The sequence below is a fragment of the Protomyctophum bolini genome (genome assembly GCF_963924005.1).
Source record: "Protomyctophum bolini genome assembly, chromosome: 17".
NCBI lineage: Eukaryota > Metazoa > Chordata > Actinopteri > Myctophiformes > Myctophidae > Protomyctophum > Protomyctophum bolini.
Genome location: NC_137878.1, coordinates 31,580,401 through 31,604,450, shown reverse-complemented (window position 1 = coordinate 31,604,450; position 24,050 = coordinate 31,580,401). Strand labels below are relative to the sequence as shown.

Below are 24,050 nucleotides of genomic sequence, written 5' to 3'. Positions count from 1 at the left end.
GGGAAACTCCCCTCTGTCAGGGGAAAATAAGCGGCTTAGACTCCTCATGCATTGAAGAAAACATGAGGTCAGTCCGTTGGTTTCCCCAGGTTGGCAGAGGGAGTGTAGCTCCCAGGATTACATTATTGACACTGGGTGAAAAATAATGGGTTAAAAAAAAAAGGATGACAGGGTTAATCAAATATCAATGGGATTGGTTGAAGATAGTCAAAGGGACAGTGCACTCAATACCATTAATATCACCAAAATGTGGAATGCTCTGACACCACCTATCAAAATTGGCCTGGAAAAAAAGACCACAAGGGGAGGTAAATGTAAATTCCCATCGAAAGGAGGTGTCATTCACTGCTGCCGTATTGTGTAAATTACTACATTTGTAATGCTATGTATACATATGTAGGAAAAAGGTTCCCAGGAGTTTATGATCATGATGTTCATTATTAGGTCCATGAAATACACAATAAATCCTTCCACGAGAATTGTAGGCTGTTGATGTTACGATATCACACACAGGGCTGGTGTTATGATGTTCGCCAGATGGCTTATAATAACAAACTACTGAAACATCTAAGTGGTTTGTGGGTAACAGAGTAGAGTGTACAACATTTACTGTTTCAAATCCAGCACTCATACATTTTCCCTGAATAGCTTGACTTTTTCAAGTTGTGCTCACCACTTGCTGAGGTCACTTTCTGGCCTGAATGTTTATTGTCATGCCCACCCATGCAGAATGCTAATTCATGTGAATGCAGAGCTGAACTGGCAGCACGGTGTGTGTCTGTCTGAGAATTCACATTTGGTACACTGCTTACGTGTCCAAAGTTAATTTGGCCCTTACGTGCACGGTCACACCGCACTTTTCTTTCTTCTACCTAGAGGGCGGATTCTGCCAAAACATTTCAATGGGAATGGAACGTGTTTTTAACTAACAGGAAGCCATTACCTTCCCATTGCTCATAAGTAAGAAAAGAAAGGGGGAAAAAATCAAGATGACAATTATCATATTGATTGTACATTAGTCAATTTAATTATGCTTTTCTTTCTACACTTCACTGCTTAATTTGTCAAAGTCATGGATGGAGACATGGAGAATCAGTACGAGAGGAGATAAAACAGAGCTATTAACATAATGGGTAGGAGAAGCATGCAGATGTAGCCATAAGGCGCTATTTTGGGAAAACCGATGAACCGCTGTGAAATGAATAGTCAACAGCGTGGTGTTACCTTTAAGAGGAGTGTTCTGTGCTCAGCCAAAACACCTACTGGTAATGCTCATAATGTCATGGAAGAAAAGACGTAATTTATTTCTCCCAAGGGCAAACTGATGTCTTTGTGCAGGAGTTACAGAGTCGTCATCACTGAATCTATGGCACCTCAAACAGACAAACAAACTATCCTTGGGACCCTCATTTCGTTTCCCTCTATACCGAATTTCTTAGCCGATTCTTAAAAAGCAGATCCACAGGCTCAAAAGGCGTTGTGTTGTGATGCATTGTGATCTGATAGCCAGTTCAACTATTATTGCCAAATGTTCGCCTGTTGCAGTATCTATGACATGCCCGAATAGGAATACTAGGGTTGAAGTGGTTTACGTCTACACTGGTCAGCCGGTAGACTGATCCAAGCAGGCAGGATGCAGATGGCGCAAATTGTGGTCCTCTACCCTAAATTGACAATACACTGCTGATTTGCAAATGACATACCCTGTGTGTGACCTGTACTGCAAGTCCCCAAAATAGCAAACACACACAGGATGGGAAATCACGCCACTTTGGTCAATTCACCCGTTTGCTACATGCCTAATGTCAATCCACCTGCCCTAAAACCCATGAAGCCAGAAACAAGAGAAAGAGTGAGAGACGAAGGGAACAGACACTGAAGGAAAAAAAAATCAAAGACAAAGAAAGGCAGAGATGGACAGCGAGTGTGTCAGGAATGGAACAAGAATGTACAAAGACAGAAAGTAAGATAAAGGTACAAAGAGAAACCAAGACACACGACGCAATTAAGTTATAGAGTCAGCAAGCCAGGAGCCAAACATATAGACACACAAGAAGCAGAGACAGGAGAGAGAACCAGACATCAATAGTGGGAACACCTTTTGAATGACTCTCAGTTTGTTCTCCCATAGCGATCCAGGTGCTGATTTACCCAACAGCCACCTCTCTCATCTGCCAACAGAACATCGAGTACCACAGGATACGCTCCAACCTTTACCAAACTACAGGCTAGAATACCACTCACACATTTCCCACCGTTGCATTATCCTCTTTCTCATCCCCCATGCCTCTTATCGAGAGATGGGGGGATAATAGGGATATGGTATTGTCTGCTTGTTGGGAAGATGGAACTGGAAGCACAGAATTTAATGAAACTTGGTGGGAATGCTCAGAAGGCTGTCCCGGAGAGATGGTTAGCATTTGGATCAACACGTTAAAAGGTCAAGATCACAATACAGAGACACGGAACAAGGGACGTAAGATGCAATTAACGAGTGCAATATTTGTAACTTTCAACTTGGCGCCGCTATATTGGGTATATATTTGTAGGCGGAAATCATGTCACATTATGAGATTGTAGATGAGCTATTTCCACACTATTCTTTTGTACATCTTATGTATGAGATATGTTAACTCATTTGCCGCAAACACCGCCATCTGGTGGCTGAATTTATACTCAAACTGCCACTGTTCACTTCAATGTTAACTGTCTAATTTTGAAAGCAGCAGTTTCACAGAAACGGAAACAGGAAGTGAAAAATCGCATGTAACATGTCCCGCGAAAGTTATTTAATTACTAGTCTCTCAGACAGACGTATTGGCTCCCACAATTTCCAAATGCTTCTGCCTAACAGTCATCAGACATCAACAGACATTGGAGGCTCTGAAAACGAGTAGAAAATAAAGTGGACATCCTGCCTCCCCTCACTGCCTTTTCACTTGTGCAGAAGCGTAAATAAGTCCTACCCTAATGAAATGCATTGAGCAGGTGATAGCAGCAATGACAGTCCACATTTCACAAAGTCATTGCATTCTTTGAGCGTGACTTATTAAAACACACCAGTGCTACAGTAGACACTGGTATACGAACATAACAAGGCTTCAATGGCACTGACCTATTTTGAAATTCAGCTCTGGCAATAATGTTAGCATATTATACCTGGTTTTAAGCATTGTATCATCCTGGCACACTGGACCGTGGCACATGGTGATACATGATAAACATAGTCATATTGTGGTAGTGCAGGTCATGTGTGGGGTTCAGTGCTGAAGGCGTGATGAGGAAACCCACCTTTGGCTCGGTGGTCCTCCTCCTTGGGACACTGTCCCCCCTCCCACCACCTCCTCTTCAGGATCTCTAGCCGGTTGTTCTCCTGGAGCTGGAGAATGCCCAGGGTGATCTCATCTCTGTACGGAGAACCTGGAGGGAGAGAGAGAGAGAGAGAGAGAGAGAGAGAGAGAGAGAGAGTTGTTATTTAATGTCCACACACAAACTTTGTTGTCCCCCAAGAACAAAGTCCCTCTCTGGGGGAGAGAGTGTATAATGAACAAGCTCACAGCACATCGCAGCACAAATCATTGTGAGCTTACAGATCTGCTGTTTTCGGTGTCTGTGCAACACCGTCAGTGCACGACTAAGAGGGCGCAGAGGGAATAGAAAATGAGGGTAAGTTGAGCCATGTTATTTGTGTCTTGTTATTTGATGTCAAAACAAAGAGAATGGAGGGGAGAGAGTGCAACCATTCACTTAACATGTCATTAGTCAGAAGGTTCATTGTTCCGAAATTACTATCCCTATCTCTAACCCTAACCTAAACCTAACCGCAAGCACGGGAGCAAACCTAAACCTAACCGCAAGCGCGGGAGCAGTGCATGTTCGGACTAACGGGACTTCGGATCTATGGGCAGTTCCCACATAACAAGAGTCTTCACCTCATTTCAGTCCACACAGAAAAAAGTGCCACACCCGTTCAGGTCAATTTTTCAACTCTCAAGAGTTTCATTATTTATTATTAGATGTTACTGCGTGCTGAAACAAATACGGGCGCATATGGGGGATGGTTTAATGGGTGGCAGGTGAACATCACTGTCCTAATTGGCAGACTGACGCTCCAATCTGCCTCCGGAGAGAGAAGGGAGATAGAGAGGTAGATGAAAGCAGACAAAAGGGAAAGAAAGAGAGGAAGAGAGCAGAAAGCAGAGGAAGTGGCATGGATTGGGATAAATTGGGTTCAAAGGAAGCAATCACAAAATGCAAGACAAAGGAAATGAGAGTAAAATAAAGGAACGCCAGCGGTGACGATAATGGGATGGAGATCCCACATTGTTAATTCTTGTCTACGTACAGAGGATTGTCATTTATTTGTGTCTATTGATTCCTCGCCCGTGCTCTTGTTTGCTCTCTGGCAACGTAAGATAGACATTATCCTGCCAATAAAGACCGACCACAGAGAGAGAGAAACTGTGAAAAGAAAAGGAATTGAACTGAAGATGAGGATGAATGATAATGATGGATTCTTTTTAAACTCAACAGAATAGATCACATCATTAGCCAACCTGCAGGTAGCAGCCTAGACTTACACTAGTGACCACCACCACAAGGCTGAGAAGGCACCACAAGGCTGATACTTTGACCCTGACACATGAATAAATAAAAGACTATACAATGAGTAGGTAATGTACCGGTATCCATATCCAATCTTTAACAGGAAATGCAACAATAAAAAAAGACATCTCATACAAAAACAAAAATACCCAGTGAAATGAATTCATTTATACGGTGAATGATTTAATTCAATTTGGGGGTCCTTGGCAAGAAACAGTTTGAGAGCCACTGCCCTATTCAGTATTTTAGCTGTGACGTGAGCGCCCCCTCCTGAGATACTTCCGGGTCCTACTTTTGTGTCGCTTTTGTGTCCCCATGGATTTATACTGTGACACTCCGTCGGACTAAATCTGAGACGAAAACAACCACGAAAGTCTAATTTTACCGCTTTCCTTGCAACAACAAAGCTGCGCTGCTCTCCCAAATCTGGCTGTGACAGGCCGTCTGCCCCACATGGAATACTATCGCCATTTTATTTTATTGTGTCAACTAAATCCTCATTAATGCAAACTAGATTCAACATACTAAGCCTGCACGCATTCTAAATATGCCCCCGAAATATTTTACCGAGCAAATGGACTGTTGCCACCTTCAATAATAATGATAATAATAGTTTTAATTGTCTCCACATAATATATTTTTATTATCATGGACACTTGTACAAAACATTAAATAATTCTACTAGAGTTGGAAGCATTAAGACCCATTTTAACCCTCAATGGCTTCCTTTCTGAAAAATAACATCATTGTAAAAAGATTCATGCGTTTAGATATTCTATTTACAATGGGATGCGGACGGGAGCTGGTGCCACTTGGACCCGGACGTAACGTAGCACTACAAAATGACGTCGGACTTAAATACTGAATAGTAGCTGTGTCCACCAAGGCATTTTCTTCCTGAGATTATTGTTTTCGCACGGATTCTGCCATTTTTTGTGCTGTCGTTTTCCACGAAATCCGGCAATATGGTGGTAGGGGGTCGATCATGATAATTGCTCAAGAACTGAAGCTCACAGTAATTCGTCAAAGATCTCCCAATGAATGAATTACGGTATATGATCTGCTCTATCGACCTTTTTTGACATAAAAAAGCAACGTCAAACATTTTCGTAGCCTGGTTAACTACTCCCCCTTGAATTCGCATTTCCATTAATTTGTGTGGAGTCTGGACCCTGCTAATGCATGGTTGGCTGTGGGAGTACAGCGTTGACAGACAACACAGATCTGAGCCAATCAGCGTAACAAAAACATTGACTTCATCTCGGGTCTCCATGCAAAAAGCTATTTAAAGCACTCATATTGCGTATAGCTCATTCCAGAGGAGACGCTGTGAAGAGAGGGGCTTCTATGGCTTGACCCCATCTTATCACTGCATGCAGCTATTATTTTGAATTGTTTTCAATAGGAGTGCCACGTACTCCAGTTTCCTTCTCCATAGTTTAACCTCCATACTTAGCCATCCAGGCTTATATATGGAGGAATGGATAGAGCAAATTATTAGAATTAAATGTTAATTCATTTTGGATTTCATCTCGACATACAGTTTGCAGACTATAGCGTTTTAGCTTTGGAGTGATAGAGATTAGAACATTAGACTATAGCGTTCTAGCTTTGGAGTGATAGAGAATAGAACATTAGACTTACAGTTTGCAGACTATAGCGTTCTAGCTTTGGAGAATAGAACATTAGACTTCATGACACATTTATCAGGTTAGTATTACACCACACAATATCAACCAATCAGACTGGCCGATTTGACCTGCATGTTTTATGTTATGATATCGTTGCTGTTGGGAGACACCCAGCCAAATCATTTCCGTGGTAGGCCTACACACAGACACACAAAGCTGGGCATAGGAGGGGCAAACGCAAACATATTGAACCAATGTAATGTATTCAAAAGCGGTTTGACAAAAACCTAACTCCGTTGGATCTTCAACCTACCAAACCAGCTAATTCCACCCGTTTATCCATCTTTTCTTTTCCATAAATCAGTGCTATAGGCCTATCTCACAGGCACAGCCCTTCCCCGCCCCCTTTTCTAAGCGAATGGGGTGTTGATGTGACTTCACTCCATAGACATTAAATGTTAAAATACCTACATTCAGACGCTATAAACTATAAACGCTTTTTCTGAAGGTAAACTTTATTCTATTTGTTTTAGCTGTCTTACCATCTTGTTTTCTTCATAATAATATTGTTCTTTTACATTTTAACATTTGGAAACGGCCTTAAATGTTGCAGAGAAAGCAGGTAGGGATGTAGCTCTGTTCCATGAGTAAGGCTAATGCCCCTCTTCCTATACAGCCCCATTATAACTTCAAAATCCATTTTAACCATGATAGATTAATTGAGAACACCCAACCTTTTTTCTGGTGACTGATAGTGTCACCAGTGCCCGTCCCCCCCAGCCCCCCACACACACTCGCTACACACATGATGATACTAGATATCATTGGAACAAGCATACACTGTTTACCTTTCGTCAGAAGCTTTTACTTTTTTATCATGAGGGTTTTCCCTTTTCTGACATAGACACAAGGACAACACAACAGACTTACATACAAGTCAGAAGCTTTTACATGGCGGGAGCGTACAAAGGCACAGATTAAATCAGAAATTTGGATGGCATAAGATCCACCAAGGACAGCTCTCCTGGAGTCCGACTTATGGACTAACTGCTTTACACCGTGATTATATTTTCAATCCCATAGCTGGAGCGGTGGGGCGTTGCCTTAGGAACCGGAACAATGTTAAAAGCTGCCATGGGACTCAACCATTATATAGACGGAGTATACGTTGGGGTACGTATATATACGGACCTGGGTTATGACGCCCCCTAGCGATCGGGGTACGTATATATACGAACATGGGAAAGAAAGAATTAAGAAGCAGGAATAAAAGAAACGGCCATAGAAATCAATGATCAGAGGGGGGAACAACAAAAGCAGTGGCATGGACCCCCCCCCCCCCCCCCCAACACCACACAGACCCCAGCCAGCATTTTGAACCTATACTCTCAGATTTAAAACAAGGCTAAGGATCTGACTGTGTGTACTGAGTGTGGACAGTGTGATGATGTCAACGTGACAAACCAAAGATAATTGGGTTGGCCCCGCGGACCCAAACGCACTAATCTGAGACAGATGAGAGGGGAAAGGCACCGCTTCTGTCGGGAACTGCTTTTTGAATTGAATTTATGGGACTGAACTCATCATGTCCTCTGCAGGAAATTCTCTTGGCAGAGTGCGGCTCACACAGAATATATTTACATTTACAAGTTGCAGCCTCTGATTAAGTCTCACTGTCTCAGTATCCCAGGCAGCACACTGTGTGATGATCAGTACATTCTATGATCCACGGAAGATGAAGAGTAGATTAGAAAGGGGCGTTCCCCCGGAGCGCATATCTCTGCCAGGGCGGGGAGAACTACCCAGGAGGGATGTGTGAGTCATGGGCTGCGACCGTCAGTACCCGAGGAAGCCGTGGCAGTGGGAAATAACATTTTATTATACGGTACACCCGTTTGCATTTGTAGTGTCCCTTATGGGTAGGGGTGAAAGTGTTGTTCGAGGTGCACTTTATCGAGGTCCCTCAGCATGTGCAAAAGATACATGCAGATAGATGCAGCTATCTGCAATGTATCAATCAATCAATCAATCAAATCACTTTATGAGTACCGGTATAATATTATGCAAGTAAAGAAATAGGCTAGTACAATATTGCTTCTTGTTGTGTTGCTATGTTGCTTGTGTCATGTGATTGGTGACTGTTCAGTTTTCTGTCAGACTAGCTTAATAACACTGGATATAATGTCAGACAACTTGACCATGAAAATGTGTTTAGCCTGCAGCAAAACAATTACAAGCTAACGAGCACATTATTGATTTGTTTAAGTTACATTGACACAGCATCAGGAAGGTTTTCAGTGATTGAATTGACTGCAGCTCCTTTAGTTTACATTCACACACTGACAAACACACACTGTAAACTAACAGTAGAAAAGCCTGGAGTTAAAAGTTACATCAATTATTGAAAACATTTTTTTACTGTGTAATTTATTTCAAAGGAATGAAGGCCAAAGTAATATCAATTGGTTTTCTAATCAGACATCCGCCAGAGTGCGTTTCCCTCAATGTGTTTGTGAAATATGCACTCGAGTAATCCCTAATTGCTCCGTTTCCCAAAACCAAACATAATACGATACTGCCGCATTGTCGCATTTAAATTATTCAATTTTCATGTTTTCCGTCGAAGATCTTCTTAAGCTCAGAGATGAGTTCCGGTCGGGGAAGCTGTCCAAATGGACTCAAATTATGCACAGCTTAAAACTAATCCCACCTGCATTTATTCGGCAGCACAGAGATCAATGAGCCAAACTTAAACGGACTAAAGAGATTTTGGAAGAAACAGCAGCAGCCAAATAACACAGTAAAGCCCTTAAGCACTGACTGTTGTCTCTTTGTGGTCAACGGGTCATGTAAGTTCATACTGCACTGCATGGTAACTGCCAGTCGTGAAAAAAGGACTCACATTTGTTACTTAACTAAAAGTATCAATACTGCAATGTAGAAAAAAGTACTGGTACTGTATCAAAATGTACTTAGAGTACCAAAAGTAGAAAGTACTCAATGTCTAATTTTAAAGTTTTCAAGTGTATAAAAGATCGACTATTTTCAAATGGCCGAAATGTATACTGTAGGGCTGAATTAACGTATGTTTTGTCAGAATAATCCAAATAACAAAATAACTAGTAACTAAAGCTGTCCAATAAATGTAACATCTGAGATGTTGTGGAGTAAAAGTAAGTATTGGAAATTGGAAACACTCAAGTAAAGTACAAATAAAAGTAAAATTGTACTAAAGTACAGTACTTTAGTAAACAACGTACTTAGGTACTTTAGTTTACACCACTTTAACTGCTGCATTATAAGTGGCAGATCTGTGACGGGTGCAACAGCAGAAATATGGATTTTCCCAGGGCTAATGGCTGTGGTTAACTCGCCCACCTCTTGAACCAAACGGGAATCAGAAACACAATCAGTTCATTGGCAGAGGAAGTTTTCACACACATACACAAGGAATTAGAATTCACCCTTTGTGCCCCTCTTCGCACCCATTGGTTGCCGTTTCGTGGTTGGACAAAAATCATTTTTCTCTATCCACTACCATTGAAATAACAGGTTTTTCTGTTGCTTCACATTGATATTCTGTGCACTCAATTCTTATTTTAAAGTTGGTGTCAGTAAAAAGGAACATCACAGGTGACTGGGCATATCATGTTTGTTTTTTGTTTCTTCCAAAAATGATGTTTTAGCAAATTCAACATAAACAAGGCAGAAAGTGCCTGCTGGTTAGTCAGTCAAGGACCAATCAGAAGGCATGACACAAATGCTGACATTTGGTAGTAGGTCAACTTGTGCAATGTTCATAAAAAATTGAAAGTTAAGGAAGTCGGATTGGGACAACCCTAGCTCAGATGAGTGCACAAGGGGGGAGGTGTTAGGGGTTAAGTGTCCTGTTTAGGGCCTCCTCGATAGAGGAGGGGAGCTGAGGATTGAACCAAGTGACCTTCCCATTCTCAGACTCAGTTATAGTTTCCACCAAATCATATGGAGCTCACTCATTTTAAATCGCTCTGGTTGACAGTATCCGCTACATACCTAAAGTATTTTTTTCACAATACAAGATTAATTTTGACAATGTACAACTCACTACTGTTATCGGTGGCACTGTAAATTTAAATTATGTATATTTAAAATGGATATGGTTTTCTAGTTGTAATGGAAAAATGTCTGTCATTGAATAAATGCAAAAGGGAATTAAAAGAAACATGTCCGGGAGCTGTTATGCTGTTCTGTAGTATTGGATGGTTTTGATTACGTTTAATGTATGTAAGAGAAGACATGAAAGACTTACTTAATTGGGGATGGTGTAGTAAACAGATGGGGATGTGCGATTGTAGCATGCATGCCTATGTGCATGTGTGTGCGTGCGTGCGTGTTATATATTGTACATAAAAGTATTCATCTCTGTGTGTTAATGATCAAATTCTTGACCTGATTTGCTGCTCTGGTGCTATTCTTAATTGCACTGCATTTAACAAGTTGGTATCCTTCAATGTCAATTTAACGCATTCCTTCTTATTCTGGAACATTAAGTATATTGAATTATCTGCTCTTTCTAGTGGAATTGATAACCTCACCATCAAAGACAATCATCCAACTCCTTAAAATGGATTAAAGGAGCAAGGGACATTTAAAAGACTAGGAAGTAATAGTCTTTTAAACGCCCTTGCTCTTTTAATAGTATATAAGTCTTAATAAGTCTTCTCTTATGGGAGTCCCCTGGCACAAAACATTTTCAGATGCGGGTCTGCGGACAAATATATATCAATTTGGGGGTCCACAAAAAAGTTTGAAAACTGCTAGAAGGCATTTGTAGAATGGGCCTCAGGTCTTAATGGATTGACCACATGCACTCTGTAGCGCCCTATTCTGGGGCTCAAAGTTGTGAGCTTGAAGATCTGCTATTGGGTCTGTGACTTTCTCCTTTACCCACTCGGCTTACTGTACATCTCAATGAAGTCCGTTTAAGTCAAAATCAGCCAAGGGCCATAATCTGTACAAACTGGCCTTGTTGTGCATAAAGAAAATGTACAAGAGCCACATTCATTAAATAAGGATTTCCACAGCTATCTGTTATGCCAATTTAATTTGGTCTGGCAAATGCAGCACAAGAGCCCTTCTTTCTACGGTAAACAATATTTCACAGCCAGCCGACACTCTTGTACCTCAGCTGCAATCAATTGCACAATATAACACATTCATGACATTTTCTAATGCTGAAATTAAAAACGTTCCCCAACGTTGATCTCTTCAAAGTTCAAATAATATACACATTTAACTTGTTTAGTTTTTCTGTGAATGTTCCACAAAAAGGTAAGATCTTTAACAGCTGACATGTGTACATATACTGTACATGCCTCCATTTCTTCTGGTGTTTTCTGCTCATCTCTCAAATCACATCGCAATCACTGGAAATCTCAAGAAACCTGGCCAAACCATTTGAATAATTTCAGCTGTTGCAGCTCAGGTATACATGCTCATACCCGACTGATAGCAGTCTATTGGTGAAGCCTTTTTAATACCATTTTTGAAGAGATTAGCATCCAGTGGAATGATTGGCGCCTCTCTTGACTGATTTAGATCATTTAGATCATAACTTTGTGGTAGCATCTCTCTTGATTCTAGCACTCAGTTAGTTTGTCCAATTTAAAAATGTCCCCTTTCCATACTAGTGGTGTTCCTGGGGCTCTGTTTTGGGCTTCCTGCTATTTATTATTTACCTTCTACTCACTTGGCCATACAGTATATATGCAGGGAATTCTGCATTAAATCTCACTGCTACGCAGATGAAACCCAGCTTCATCTACACTGCAGTATCTACAGTACAGTACAGTACAGTACAGTACAGTACAGTACAGTACAGTACAGTACAGTACAGTACAGTACAGTACAGTACAGTACAGTACAGTACAGTACAGCACCACTCAGTTCAGACGGGTCAGATTTTCTTTGACTATTGACAATTACAAAGTTCGTCCTTCCATTCATGTTAAGAGTCAGGCTATTTATCCTTTGAAGCACACAACAACCATCCATACTGTACTTCAACATATGCAATATTAATTATCTTCGCCTGTTGCTTGCACCCAGCGCTGCATTCACACGGGCAGATGCAAATATACAGGCTACCATTCATTTTCAATGGAAGTCGGCAACATGAAGATACAAAGATACATCCGTTAAAAACGTTAAAGTTAAAAACAGCTAAAAAGCTACAAAGACGTTGAGCTTTGCATCTTTGTATCTCTTGCATCTGCCAGTGTGAACGCAGCATTACAGCACCGGCATTCTCATTCACACTCTGATCCTGTATTTGACTGCAGCAAATCTCACCCAAACACGGTGAAATAGCACAGATTAGCAATTCCGTACATACACATGTAGAAAAACCTAAATTCTGTACATGTTATACATTACTGTTTAGACTGTGACGGAGGCGTGGCTTTCACTAGTATTATATGTACGGAATTGCCAATCCGTGCTATTTCACAGTGTTTGGGTGACATTGCTTTTGGGTTACAACTCGGACCGAACTTCGAGGCTCCGTCACGTCCTATGGGGAGGATTTCAGTGTAATATGTACGGACTTTGGGGTTTTCTAGGCGTGTACATGTATGTACTATTTCACCGTGTTTGGGTGAGACTGGGTTGGCAAATCTATTCTCTTTGGTTTTCCTGTGTCATCATGTACTTTGAAAGGTCCAGAATTGGTCCATCGTTATCATACCAGAACTCCGTCCATGCCACTCCTGTTCTTCACTGGCTCCTTGTTAGCACGGACCCCGCACTCATTGGCTACTGGAGATGCGGCGATGACATGGATTTCTAAACAAATTCTTTCAACGCAAAATGCTGCGTTCAAGATCAGGAGAGTTCAGAAAAAAGCATGGAGGAGGGCATTTGCATTTCTTTCACCATAGTAAATGATGCATTCATGGTCTGGAGAGGGCAGTAGAACAGACGGGTCAAGATTCAGCTTTTTACCTTCATAACTTCACAGCTTAGTGTCTTTTCGAACTCCTTAACATCTACACACCATCCTGTACTGTCTGATCCTCTTCTGCCGTCCAACACACTATCATCTGGACTACCACAAAGAGCCTCCAGACAAGATATTCGCTGTATTGTTTCTCTCTTTCATGAGCACACCTTTTCAACACTCAGATTGTGCTTTGTACCGAGGATGATTTTATATTGATCTACCAGTATTGTATTAACTTATTGTATAATTATCATTGCTTTGTTTGATTGGATGTTTGATATCTTGCTATATATCTTGACATATTGCTGCTTGTTTTTAACCATGTTTTGTAAGTTGTCCTTGAGTGCTCTCAATGGCAGCCATAAATAAAATGCCTAATTATATGCACTTGTCATGCTGCATACATTTGTGTACCTGCAATTGGGAGTTCCCATATTATTCCCATATCCTGTGTGTGTGTGTGTGTGTGTGTGTGTGTGTGTGTGTGTGTGTGTGTGTGTGTGTGTGTGTGTGTTCCCGTGTCTGCACAGCTCTAAGGCTAGATAACATTGACCCTCATGCTAATTTCCCTCAGGCACTGATGAAATGAACTATCAATCGCAGCCCGCTTGGTTTGATGTTAAATTCAGCCTGCAGCACTGACGGACAGGCAGGGAAACACTGTGATCAGAGCCATATTGAAGAATTTCCTCCCAAAATGAGGTGGTTGGTTAGAGGTAAATAAAGGAGGCAAGAGAGGACGGCGAGGAAGGAAATAAGCTGAAAACTTGATGAAGAGCAAAGCGAGACATGTGGCGGTTCGGGGCTGCGGTTAACACAGACAGGGAACGAAGGGAAGTTTATCTATACGACAGGCGAAGGTCCCCACGATGACAGACACATCACACTCTCATTAAATAATAACTTGTATAAACCGTGGCGTCTTTGAGGAGCCCCTGTCTGTCTGTCAGCCCCTGTCCATCCCCAGCTGATGATCGTCAGCGCCTGAACGAGGGTGCTGAAGAATTCAAGGCATTTGTTCCGACATGACTTGCAGACAGGATGAGGAGACGTACGTGACTGCTGGCAGTTCTTTTTCCTTTTTCCATCAGGAAAACAAGGGAGGTAGAAAGGAAGTTGAAGTAAGAATGCTAAATTAGCTCCCATGATGAAGAACTGAACACATTCCTGCAAAAATAAGAGGTGGGGGATTTTTCCCGCGGCCAAAAAATACACAAACTGCATACAGAGCACAACACAGACTATAGTACACAGTACCAAACCCACACTACTTCACACCACTATAGTTTAAAGAGTTCAATTTTCAAAAGTTCAATTTTTGAGAGCAGGGGAGACACAGGAGAGACTGTCTCTAGCGGAACATGTGATTGCGGAGGCCATGAGCATCCATTCTAAACCACTGCTACAACCATGAACCATCGACCCAGACATGAATTCTTAATAATCCGGTGCTCTACAATCGCCTTTCTTTATCCTCTGGTTCTCTTCTCCATTTCTCAAACGGAGCACTGCGGTATTTCAGGCATACAGTATAGTGCACGGACGTCAGGCCGGTCCCATGCGTGCTCTGCTCATACACCCTCCAATCACATACGGCCACGATCCTAATCAGCCGTTACGTATATGCTCCACGTCTCTCGCTGCTGGACCACAGATGACAGCTTGTCAATGTCAAAACTCCCTGCCCCCGCCCCAGTCTCCTGCTATAGTAGCATCCTTTTCACTATGTCAGCATGTCATTCAATGTAGGTGCATAAGGATATTCATACGCTATGTATCTTTATGTTCCGCCCTATGAGGGGGTTCATATGTCTATTATCACATGATAACAGACATCCATGTAATAACTGCGTATTTTTAGGCTCTGCTCTGGGACATATATTTAGGCTCTGCACTGGGACGTTTGTGATTTCAGAGTCTGTGGCATGCTAAGAGAGAGAGTCAAATACCCCGAATGTAACGCAATCTTCCTGTTATTCTTCCTCATCTCCTTCCTCTATACTTCTACTTTGGTATGATTGGCACCAGGGGACGGGCACAGTGGATCATCTGTTTCCATCTGCTTCTGTTCCTCCATCACTCCAGCCACCTGCATGTGCTCTCGCACTGCATCCATAAGCTCCCCTTTTGGCCTTCCTATAGTCATTCTCCCCAAACTTGGAAATGGTCAAATGGTGCATTTATATAGTGCTTTTATCCAAAGCGCTTTACATAGATTGTGCATTACATTCACCCATTCACACACACACATCCAAGCGCTTTACATAGATTGTGCATTACATTCACCCATTCACACACACACATCCATACACCGGTGGTTGAGGAAACCATGCAAGTTACCAACCTGCACATCCTGAGAAATTAAAGGTTCAGAGTCTCTCAAGGACACTTCAATTAAAGGTTCAGAGTCTTGCTCAAGGACACTTCAATTAAAGGTTCAGAGTCTTGCTCAAGGACACTTCGACACTAACTCTGGGGGAACCTCACGGTTCCAGCTGCTCTACCGGCCACTCTACCCCTGAGCCACATACTCCCACTCCATTAACCTCCATCCTCAGCATCCTTCTCCCAATCTACGCCTCAGTCCTCCTCTGCACTCAACATTGCTCTCTTTTGCTTTTATACGCAGACCTTCTAACCTGGGCTGATCCTCTAATAATGTATTGTCATTTCTGATCTTTGTCCCTCCTCATGACAATTGTAGCGTCCACAATTCTACCACCTTCAGCTCTGCCTACTGTCTTTTCGTCACATTATTTCCACGCTATACATCCCACTCTTGCTGGTTCCCTTCTGTCACAAATCACTCCTGACACCCTCCTCCACCCGTTCCACCCTGCCTGCACTCTCTTCTTCACCTCGTCTTCCACACTCCCCATTACGTTGGATAGGTGTTTTTAAACTCCTTCAATTTTACCACCTCTAGTCTGCACTCTCTTCTATACTCCCCATTACTTCGGAAAAACACCCTTTCACCTACAGTACGCCACCACCTCTAGTCTGCACTCTCTTCTTCACCTCCCTTCCACACTCCTCATTACTTTGGATAGGTGTTGTAAAACTCCTTCACCTTCGCCGCAACCTCTAGTTCTCGCATCTCCACTGTTCCCCACTGTCCTCCTCCCTCTCGTTCACGCACGCCATGTTATTGCAATGATTGCACTGCAGTTGGCAGACAGAAGCCAAATACAATGCAATCATTGCAATAACATGGTTTTCATCTTGATGAGAGTGACTGACAACTCTCTGCCTCGCTCCTCCCAGTCCGGAAAGTTTCCTTCTGAGAGTTTAATTACAACTCTCCTGAGTTTAATACCACCTATGTACTGTGTGTCTACCATGACCTACTGTCCCCTGGGCCCTTGAGTTTAATACCACCTACTGTGTGTCTAGTGTCTACCACCTACTGTCCCCTGGGCCCTTGAGTTTAATACCACCTACTGTGTGTCTACCACCTACTGTCCCCTGGGCCCTTGAGTTTAATACCACCTACTGTGTGTCTACCACCTACTGTCCCCTGGGCCCTTGAGTTTAATACCACCTACTGTGTGTCTACCATGACCTACTGTCCCCTGGGCCCTTGAGTTTAATACCACCTACTGTGTGTCTACCACCTACGGTCCCCTGGGCCCTTGAGATTAATACCACCTACTGTGTGTCTACCACCTACTGTCCCCTGGGCCCTTGCGGAGGGAGTTCCCATGCAGGATGTATGTGCAGCGGCAAGTTGGTCGCCCCGCGTCGACCTTTGCCACGCATACAGTACTATAACCTTGACATAGCAACTACGGACCTGGGCCGGAGAGTTTCATTAAACTCTCCCGAGTTTAATACCACCTACTGTCTGTGGTGACCGTGAGCCTATACCATCATTAACTCAAACACGGTAGTTTAATACCACCTACTGTCTGTGGGGACCGTGAGCCTATACCATCATTAACTCAAACACGGTAGTTTAATACCACCTACTGTCTGTGGTGACCGTGAGCCTATACCATCATTAACTCAAACACGGTAGTTTAATACCACCTACTGTCTGTGGGGACCGTGAGCCTATACCATCATTAACTCAAACACGGTAGTTGTATTCTATGCTATATGTGATGCTCAAGTCCTCAGCAGACAAAATGCTAAGTGGCCGACTGCAGCCTAGCAGTCTGCAAAACCGTCAGATCCGAGTAAATTATGAAAATGGATGGGCGTTTCTGTAGCACCGCGCGAGACGGAGAATGGTTCATTTATTCATTTCCCCTCTCTTCCTTCTGCAATCAGGATCTGATCTTCTAATCTCTGTAGGAGTGTTTTATAGAGTGCGTCTCACATAGATCACAAAGCATCCGCTCTGTTTATTCTCGTCTCACACAAGTATACATACGCACGCGGGCGCGCACACACACACACACACACACACACACACACACACACACAGCGTGCGTGCAAAATTCACACATTTTCACACATCTTTCAAAAAAATAATTTCATGAATAAACGAAAAAGAATCCAAGATTATTGGATTATTAAATTACAAAACGTAATAGTGGAAAATAAGAGATCTGCAAGCTGTCAACACGATGCGAAGTGACATACTGTGAGGATATCTTGGATCTTTGGGTCTAGGGACCCCAAGGCATCTTTGTGGGGGTTCCAGGGGTTCCCCAGCTAAATTATTGATAATTTAGAACAAAATTGACTCTAAAAAAACACTTTACAGTCTAGATTCCAGAGTAAAAGAGAAAAAGCTGATTGAAAAGGGGTCTGTGTGCTAGTGCATAAAACTTGGGGGTCCTGGGGGGTCCCAGGGGTGTGAGAATCACTGCTGTATTGTACCTCTCTCTACCATTTCCTGTAGCCTTCCAGAAAGCCAGTGGCGTGCCTGTGGCATGTCCCCAGGTGTCCACAGTGCTCCTCACGTTGCACCACCAACTGAACTCAGCCATGATGCCCTCCATGTTACCCCTCCATTACACACACACACGCACGCACGCACACACAAGCGCATGCACGCGCAAGTGCATGCACGCGCAAGTGCACGCACGCACGCACACACAAGCGCACACGCACGCACACTCACGCACATACATTTGTATTGCTCTCCAATCCTCTTCTGCCATCCAACTCACTACACCTACTGTACATCTGCCCGCTTGATTACCGTGGGGTCTAGAGAGCATTTCAGCACTATGCCCTGCGCCTCTGGAACTCCATTCCCAACACAGATTATCAGGGAAGGGAAACACACGCTGCACGCATGCACGCACACATACACACACACACACACACACACACACACACACACACACACACACACACACACACACACAGACACGCGCACGCACAGACATACTGTACGCTCACAGCCACACGCGCACACACTCACCTAGTGGCATGCCGATGCCGTAGCCCTTGGTGTCCAGCAGGCCTCCTATCTGCGTGAGGTTGCAGTTCTTGCGACGGTGGTACTCGTTCATGGTGCTCTCCATCAGGAAGGCGTACTTGGAGTTGAGCACGCGGGCGATGCCTTCCGCCGTGCTCTTCACGAACACGCTGGGCTGCTTGGAGTGCATGTAGTTCCACATGCGCTGGTAGGTCTGGTAGCGCGAGTTCTGGACGCACGGGAGACAGGCGGGGGAGGAGAGGAGGAGGAGGTCAGGGTTCATCATGCATGTATAGGTGGTCCACGTGCACTGTTACGTCTGGTACCGCGAGTTCTGGACGGAAGGAGATGGGGATATTTCTTTTCTTTCGATTTCTAGCAGTTTATAGCAGTGGTTTTCAACCAGTGGTCTGGGGACCACCAGTGGTCCCTGAGGGGGTTCCAGGTTGTCCCTAAAATGATGGCAAGTTGGTAACCAAATGGATCCTTAACTCTTGAGACCCGTAAGGGTCCATTTGTTTTCATTTTACATTAACATTTCTGGGTCGTGGACACATTGCTATGGGGTTTTTAATTAAGTGCCCCTGGGGACACAGGTCAGGTTTTGGCCTCCTGAAGCATGAGGTCAGTCTGCTGCCCCCCAGGTTGGCAGAGGAAGTGTAGCGCCCAGGATTACATTAGATAGTTGACACTGGGTGAAAAAATGGGTTATAAAATTGTGGTATTGATGGCCTCCTGGTGGCGACATAATAGGCCAATGTGAAAAGGGTTTCATTTCTTCTTATACGCCTTGGATGGCAATTGGGTGATTTGAGGCATTTTGTTCCAAAAATGGGTCTTGCAAAAGTCCACCTGTTGGTGGCGCTATAACAGGCCAATGTGAAAAGGGTGGGATATATTCCTCAGCCTAGTAGGAAAGTCTGTGAAATATTTCACGTAAATTGCACGCTGCGTTCATGATTTGAGGCTTTTTGTTCAAAATGGGCCAATCCTGCAAACTTTGAAAGCCAATGTTAGCCAATTCGGATGGAATATGAAATATCGGACAGATACGTCTTGAACACATGACTATAAAGATAGTGTGTAACAATTTGCGGGATTGTTGGACTGAAATATTTAACAAGTAGTGAAAATAGCCAATCTACAAGATCTGCTAATTTCACTAGTTTGGGTTCCGGGCTAATTTCAGTTTGGGAACCACTGGTCTATGATGTTTTTGCATAGTATAGTAAATGTGTACGTCATAAAATGTCTTGGGTTGTAAATCCTCTTATAGCAGACCTTGTATTGAACTGTACTTTCCAGTGTTTCTTTCTGCAAGCGTACGCACGCACGCACGCACAGAAAACACAGGCAAGCAAGAGTGGAGGGAGAATAACTCCGAATTTGAGAAAATTTGAGTATATCCCAGGGTGATTTATTTATTCAGAGTGCTAAACAGCTTTGTAGCAAAGTGCTTCAGAGGGCAAAAGAATAGTTAAATATGGCTTGTGGGGCCGGGCTGGGGATTGTGAGAGTGTGTGTGTGTGTGTGTGTGTGTGTGTGTGTGTGTGTGTGTGTGTGTGTGTGTGTGTGTGTGTGTGTGTGTGTGTGTGTCTGTGTGTCTGTCTGTCTGTCTGTCTGTGCGTGCGTTTACGCATTCACACATTTACCCATGCATTTACACACGCACGCACGCATGCACGCACGCACGCACACACACTCCGTGTCTCACCATGAAGAAGGTCATGGTGGAGCCTCCGTGGATGGTTCCGTACTGGATGTTGGTCTGGTCGGCCAGGTCGTCTGGAGACTCGATGGGACTCTCCATCCTCTGGACCGTCAGGAAGGCTGCCAGGTTGGCTGTGTACGACGAGATGATGATCAATGTGAACGCCCACCTGCAGGGAGAGAGAGAGAGAGGGAGAGAGAGAGAGAGAGAGAGAGAGAGAGGGAGGGAGAGATAAAGAGGGAGGGAGAGAGGGGGGGGGGGGGGTCGGTCAGCGATTGAATGCCTTTATTTGCTCAACAATGTGCAGACGCTCTTAATCCAGAGCCACTTAGAACCTAATATCTAACCGTAGATTATCTGTACAGTGAAGCTTTTTGTCGGGCCGTAAACAAGGACGTGAACGGGTGCACCCAAACAGATCCAGAGGGGCTGAGCAAGGAGCTGCCTAGCAACGGCCGTTTCCAAAAAATGGATTTTAGCAATCTAGTTTTATAAAAATGACCTTCAGACGTCCCCACACGTTTTAAGACGCGATAAGATGTGTGCGGACGTCCTGGGCATAAGAAGTGTTAATATGATTGTGATGCTGTTGACACATTTTTGCTGGGGACCCCCTGGAACACCCTCAAGGGCCCCTGGGGGTCAGAACCACTGTTGTAGAGGGGGGGAAAGGCCGAGTAATACGAGTATAGAGCCCACGTTCAACTATCTATAAGTAGTCCAGTACTGTCCTCCATGCATTCTAACCAGCAATACGCCTTTATTCACAGTGTGTAGTTATACTGCATGGTGTTATAGATGAAGAGATTTGGAAGTGAAGGCAGGGAAGGTTACAAGATTTAGCTGCATGTGGATGGAAAGAGGGAGGGAGGGAGGTATGAAAGGCTGGCAGGTTAGCTATGTAGCAGATTCTAATCAAAAGAAAACCGGGGGCGCAGCGAGGCGTTTTAGGCTGTGAGGGAGCGGGTGGGGGTGGCTGTGGGGGTGGGGGGGCAGACAAGAGAAGCATGGCCAGCAGGTCAGTAGTTTAGGAGGCTATCTATAACAGCTTTGATGGGTGGAAATTGCTGCCTCTAACAGCTTGGAAATTGCAGGAGTCAATATGTGTTTTTTTCTCTATATCATTTCCCGGCAGCCATGCAGACAAAACAGACAAGACACAGTCAGCCAGGAAGGCAGAAAGACAACCAGACACAGTCTGAAAGACAACCAGACACAGTCTGAAAGACAACCAGACACAGTCTGAAAGACAACCAGACACAGTCTGAAAGACAACCAGACACAGTCTGAAAGACAACCAGACACAGTCTGAAAGACAACCTGTAAATGAGTCCGTTTGATGAGGGCTAGGTGCACAGAAAAATGACATACCAAAAGATCTCCATCGTTGCCAAAGGTTTATTTCAAAAAATAATGTTCCAAAAAAATGCCTCAGGAAAAAATACTTCACAAAAATAAAATATAACTTTCAAATAAAATGCAAATAACAAAATTAAAGGACAAGCTTAAATTCAAGCCTCCAGTGTGGACATTACCAGTACACTGTCCTAGGGCAGAGCTTCCCGCATTGTGCCCCTTCCCCCCATGTCTCACCATGGACTGACTACATGAACAACTCCAACTCAGGCCTCTCACTATAGTGGCCCATACCATCTGTCTAGAGACAGGTTTCCCCAAAACATTCACTTACACAACTAGTGAACATGTAACCAAGAAAACATTTCCAGACATTTACAGTAAAATTGTCAATCCTAAAATGATTAACAAACCAGGTTTTAAATAACCCGTCCCGTTGCAATCATATTAAATAATATGTATTGCCAGACCCAGGCACCCCTGCAACATGGTGCAACCCAATTGAACCCTCCACCTATAAAAGGAGCAGTGGATGCAGTAGTGACTCTTTTGTGAGACTTTGACCAGGAAATGAGTAGTGGGTGTTTGAGTTATCATTACTATGTTGTCAAACTGTTGGACTTTGAAAGGAATAAAAGTATGTTTGACCAACCAATTGTCTCTGTCCAAATGATGAAATGAAATGAATATATGCATATAAAACGGTAGAAGTCAAGATCAACTGATTGCTAACTTAGCCGGCATAGTTAAACGGCAAACTGTTGGATAATGACTGAATACCGACATGTGGGAATACTGAGTATGAAATGAGGTTATGCTAAACAGAAAAGGAAAAACAATTAAACATGTGTGGCTCAAGAGGAAAAGTGAGAAAGCATTCTGTCTTTATCACACAACCAGACACAGTCTGAAAGACAACCAGACACAGTCTGAAAGACAACCAGACACCGTCTGAAAGCCAAGACGGCCTAACATAGAGACAGACAGATAGACAGACAGACAGACGGCTGGGAGACCCACTACCGTATACTGTCACAGAGAGAAAGTGATAGTCCCTCCAGCCTCCCTTACTATCACTCTGCCATCTGTCTACCTGCATATACTGTATACACACTGGAGCTCATGGACGGAGGGAGAGAGGAGAGGACGGCCATTATTAGATACTTCACCATCTGTCCATGGGCAGTTAGTGTTTCTGACTGATGATTGGATGGAAAGGACAGGACAGGCGCATGAAGAAGAAACAACCGACGACAGAAGCAAACAAAAGGGCATACTAACCTTAATGAAACACACACACACACACACACACACACACACACACACACACGGACGCACGCACCAATCAGTGCATGAACGCTTCACCTTGCAACAGCAGATGCTCCGAGGTTCATTCCAAAACTGACTTGATGTTTGTGTTTTCAAATGGCCGAAATGTATATATGGTTGAAGTGGTTTTGTCATTGCGAACGCAGTGAGCACTAACTATGAGACCCTGCAGATCATGTCTGTCTGTCTGTCTGTCTGTCCCGCTGTAACACCACCCGCCCGCCACCAGAGGGCGCAGCTGTATCGCACGCACACGCACACACACACACACACACACACACACACACACACACACACACACACACACACACACAGTAGAAAACAGACTGCCACAACAGCTGCGTTCGCTTCCCGCGTTCACGCGTCTTACTTGTAATAAAGTTTTCAAATAAATGTAGTGGCGTAAAAGTACAATATTTGGTTCCGAGATGTGGTGGAGTGGAAGTAAAGTACAAATACAGCACTAAGTAAAAGTACTTAGTTACTTTCCACCACTGATGGTGGGTTGCATGGATGATGCAGTGTTTCTCAACTAGTGTGGCACGACCCGCATCCCAATGGTCTGTGCAGGAAGGAGAACGCCTGATTTCTTCTCATAGTTGCCTGCTGGTTCTGCACGCGGTAAATAGCAGATCTCTCTCTCTCTCTTTCTGCTATGATGAAGCCCAGGAAACCAGAGGGAGAAATTATTATCATGCAAATCCACAACACTTTATGACATTTCTCTCCACACACCACCCAAACTCTACCTGCTGTAACTCACCAGTTACTCCACACACCACCCTGTCCGTTAATCCCACCATTAGCTTACTTATGATCTTTGACCATGTGATGTTCTTGCTTACTGTAAGTATCTCTGGATTGAGGGTGTCTGCTAAATGCCTGAATTGTAATTGAAACTCACCAGACTCCACTGACACATCTGGTGGACAGGGCGCGGGGCATGATCTCGGAGCCCTGCTGCATGAAGCCTCCCACGGGGAACCACAGGCTGTTCCCCAGCGTGTACTGGTTCTCCAGCATGTCCCTGCGCTCCCGCAGACACGGGTGAGGGTTGTACCACTC

At 43.8% G+C, this 24,050-nt stretch overlaps 1 protein-coding gene across 1 annotated transcript in view; it reads right to left on the bottom strand.

Annotated features, from left to right (window-relative positions):
* LOC308331715 (glutamate receptor ionotropic, kainate 5-like) overlaps positions 1–24,050 on the bottom strand; it is a gene marked incomplete at its 3' end in the record, with an annotated part of 177,684 nt that overhangs the window by 5,377 nt on the left and 148,257 nt on the right. The window contains exons 15-18 of the mRNA XM_080787207.1: positions 23,890–24,050; positions 20,304–20,469; positions 18,593–18,818; positions 3,292–3,420 (exon numbers count right to left, since the gene is read on the bottom strand). The exon at positions 23,890–24,050 is cut by the window's right edge and continues 13 nt beyond it. Coding sequence (XP_080643333.1) covers positions 3,292–3,420; positions 18,593–18,818; positions 20,304–20,469; positions 23,890–24,050 — 682 coding nt within the window. The remainder of the gene's footprint in view (positions 1–3,291; positions 3,421–18,592; positions 18,819–20,303; positions 20,470–23,889) is intronic.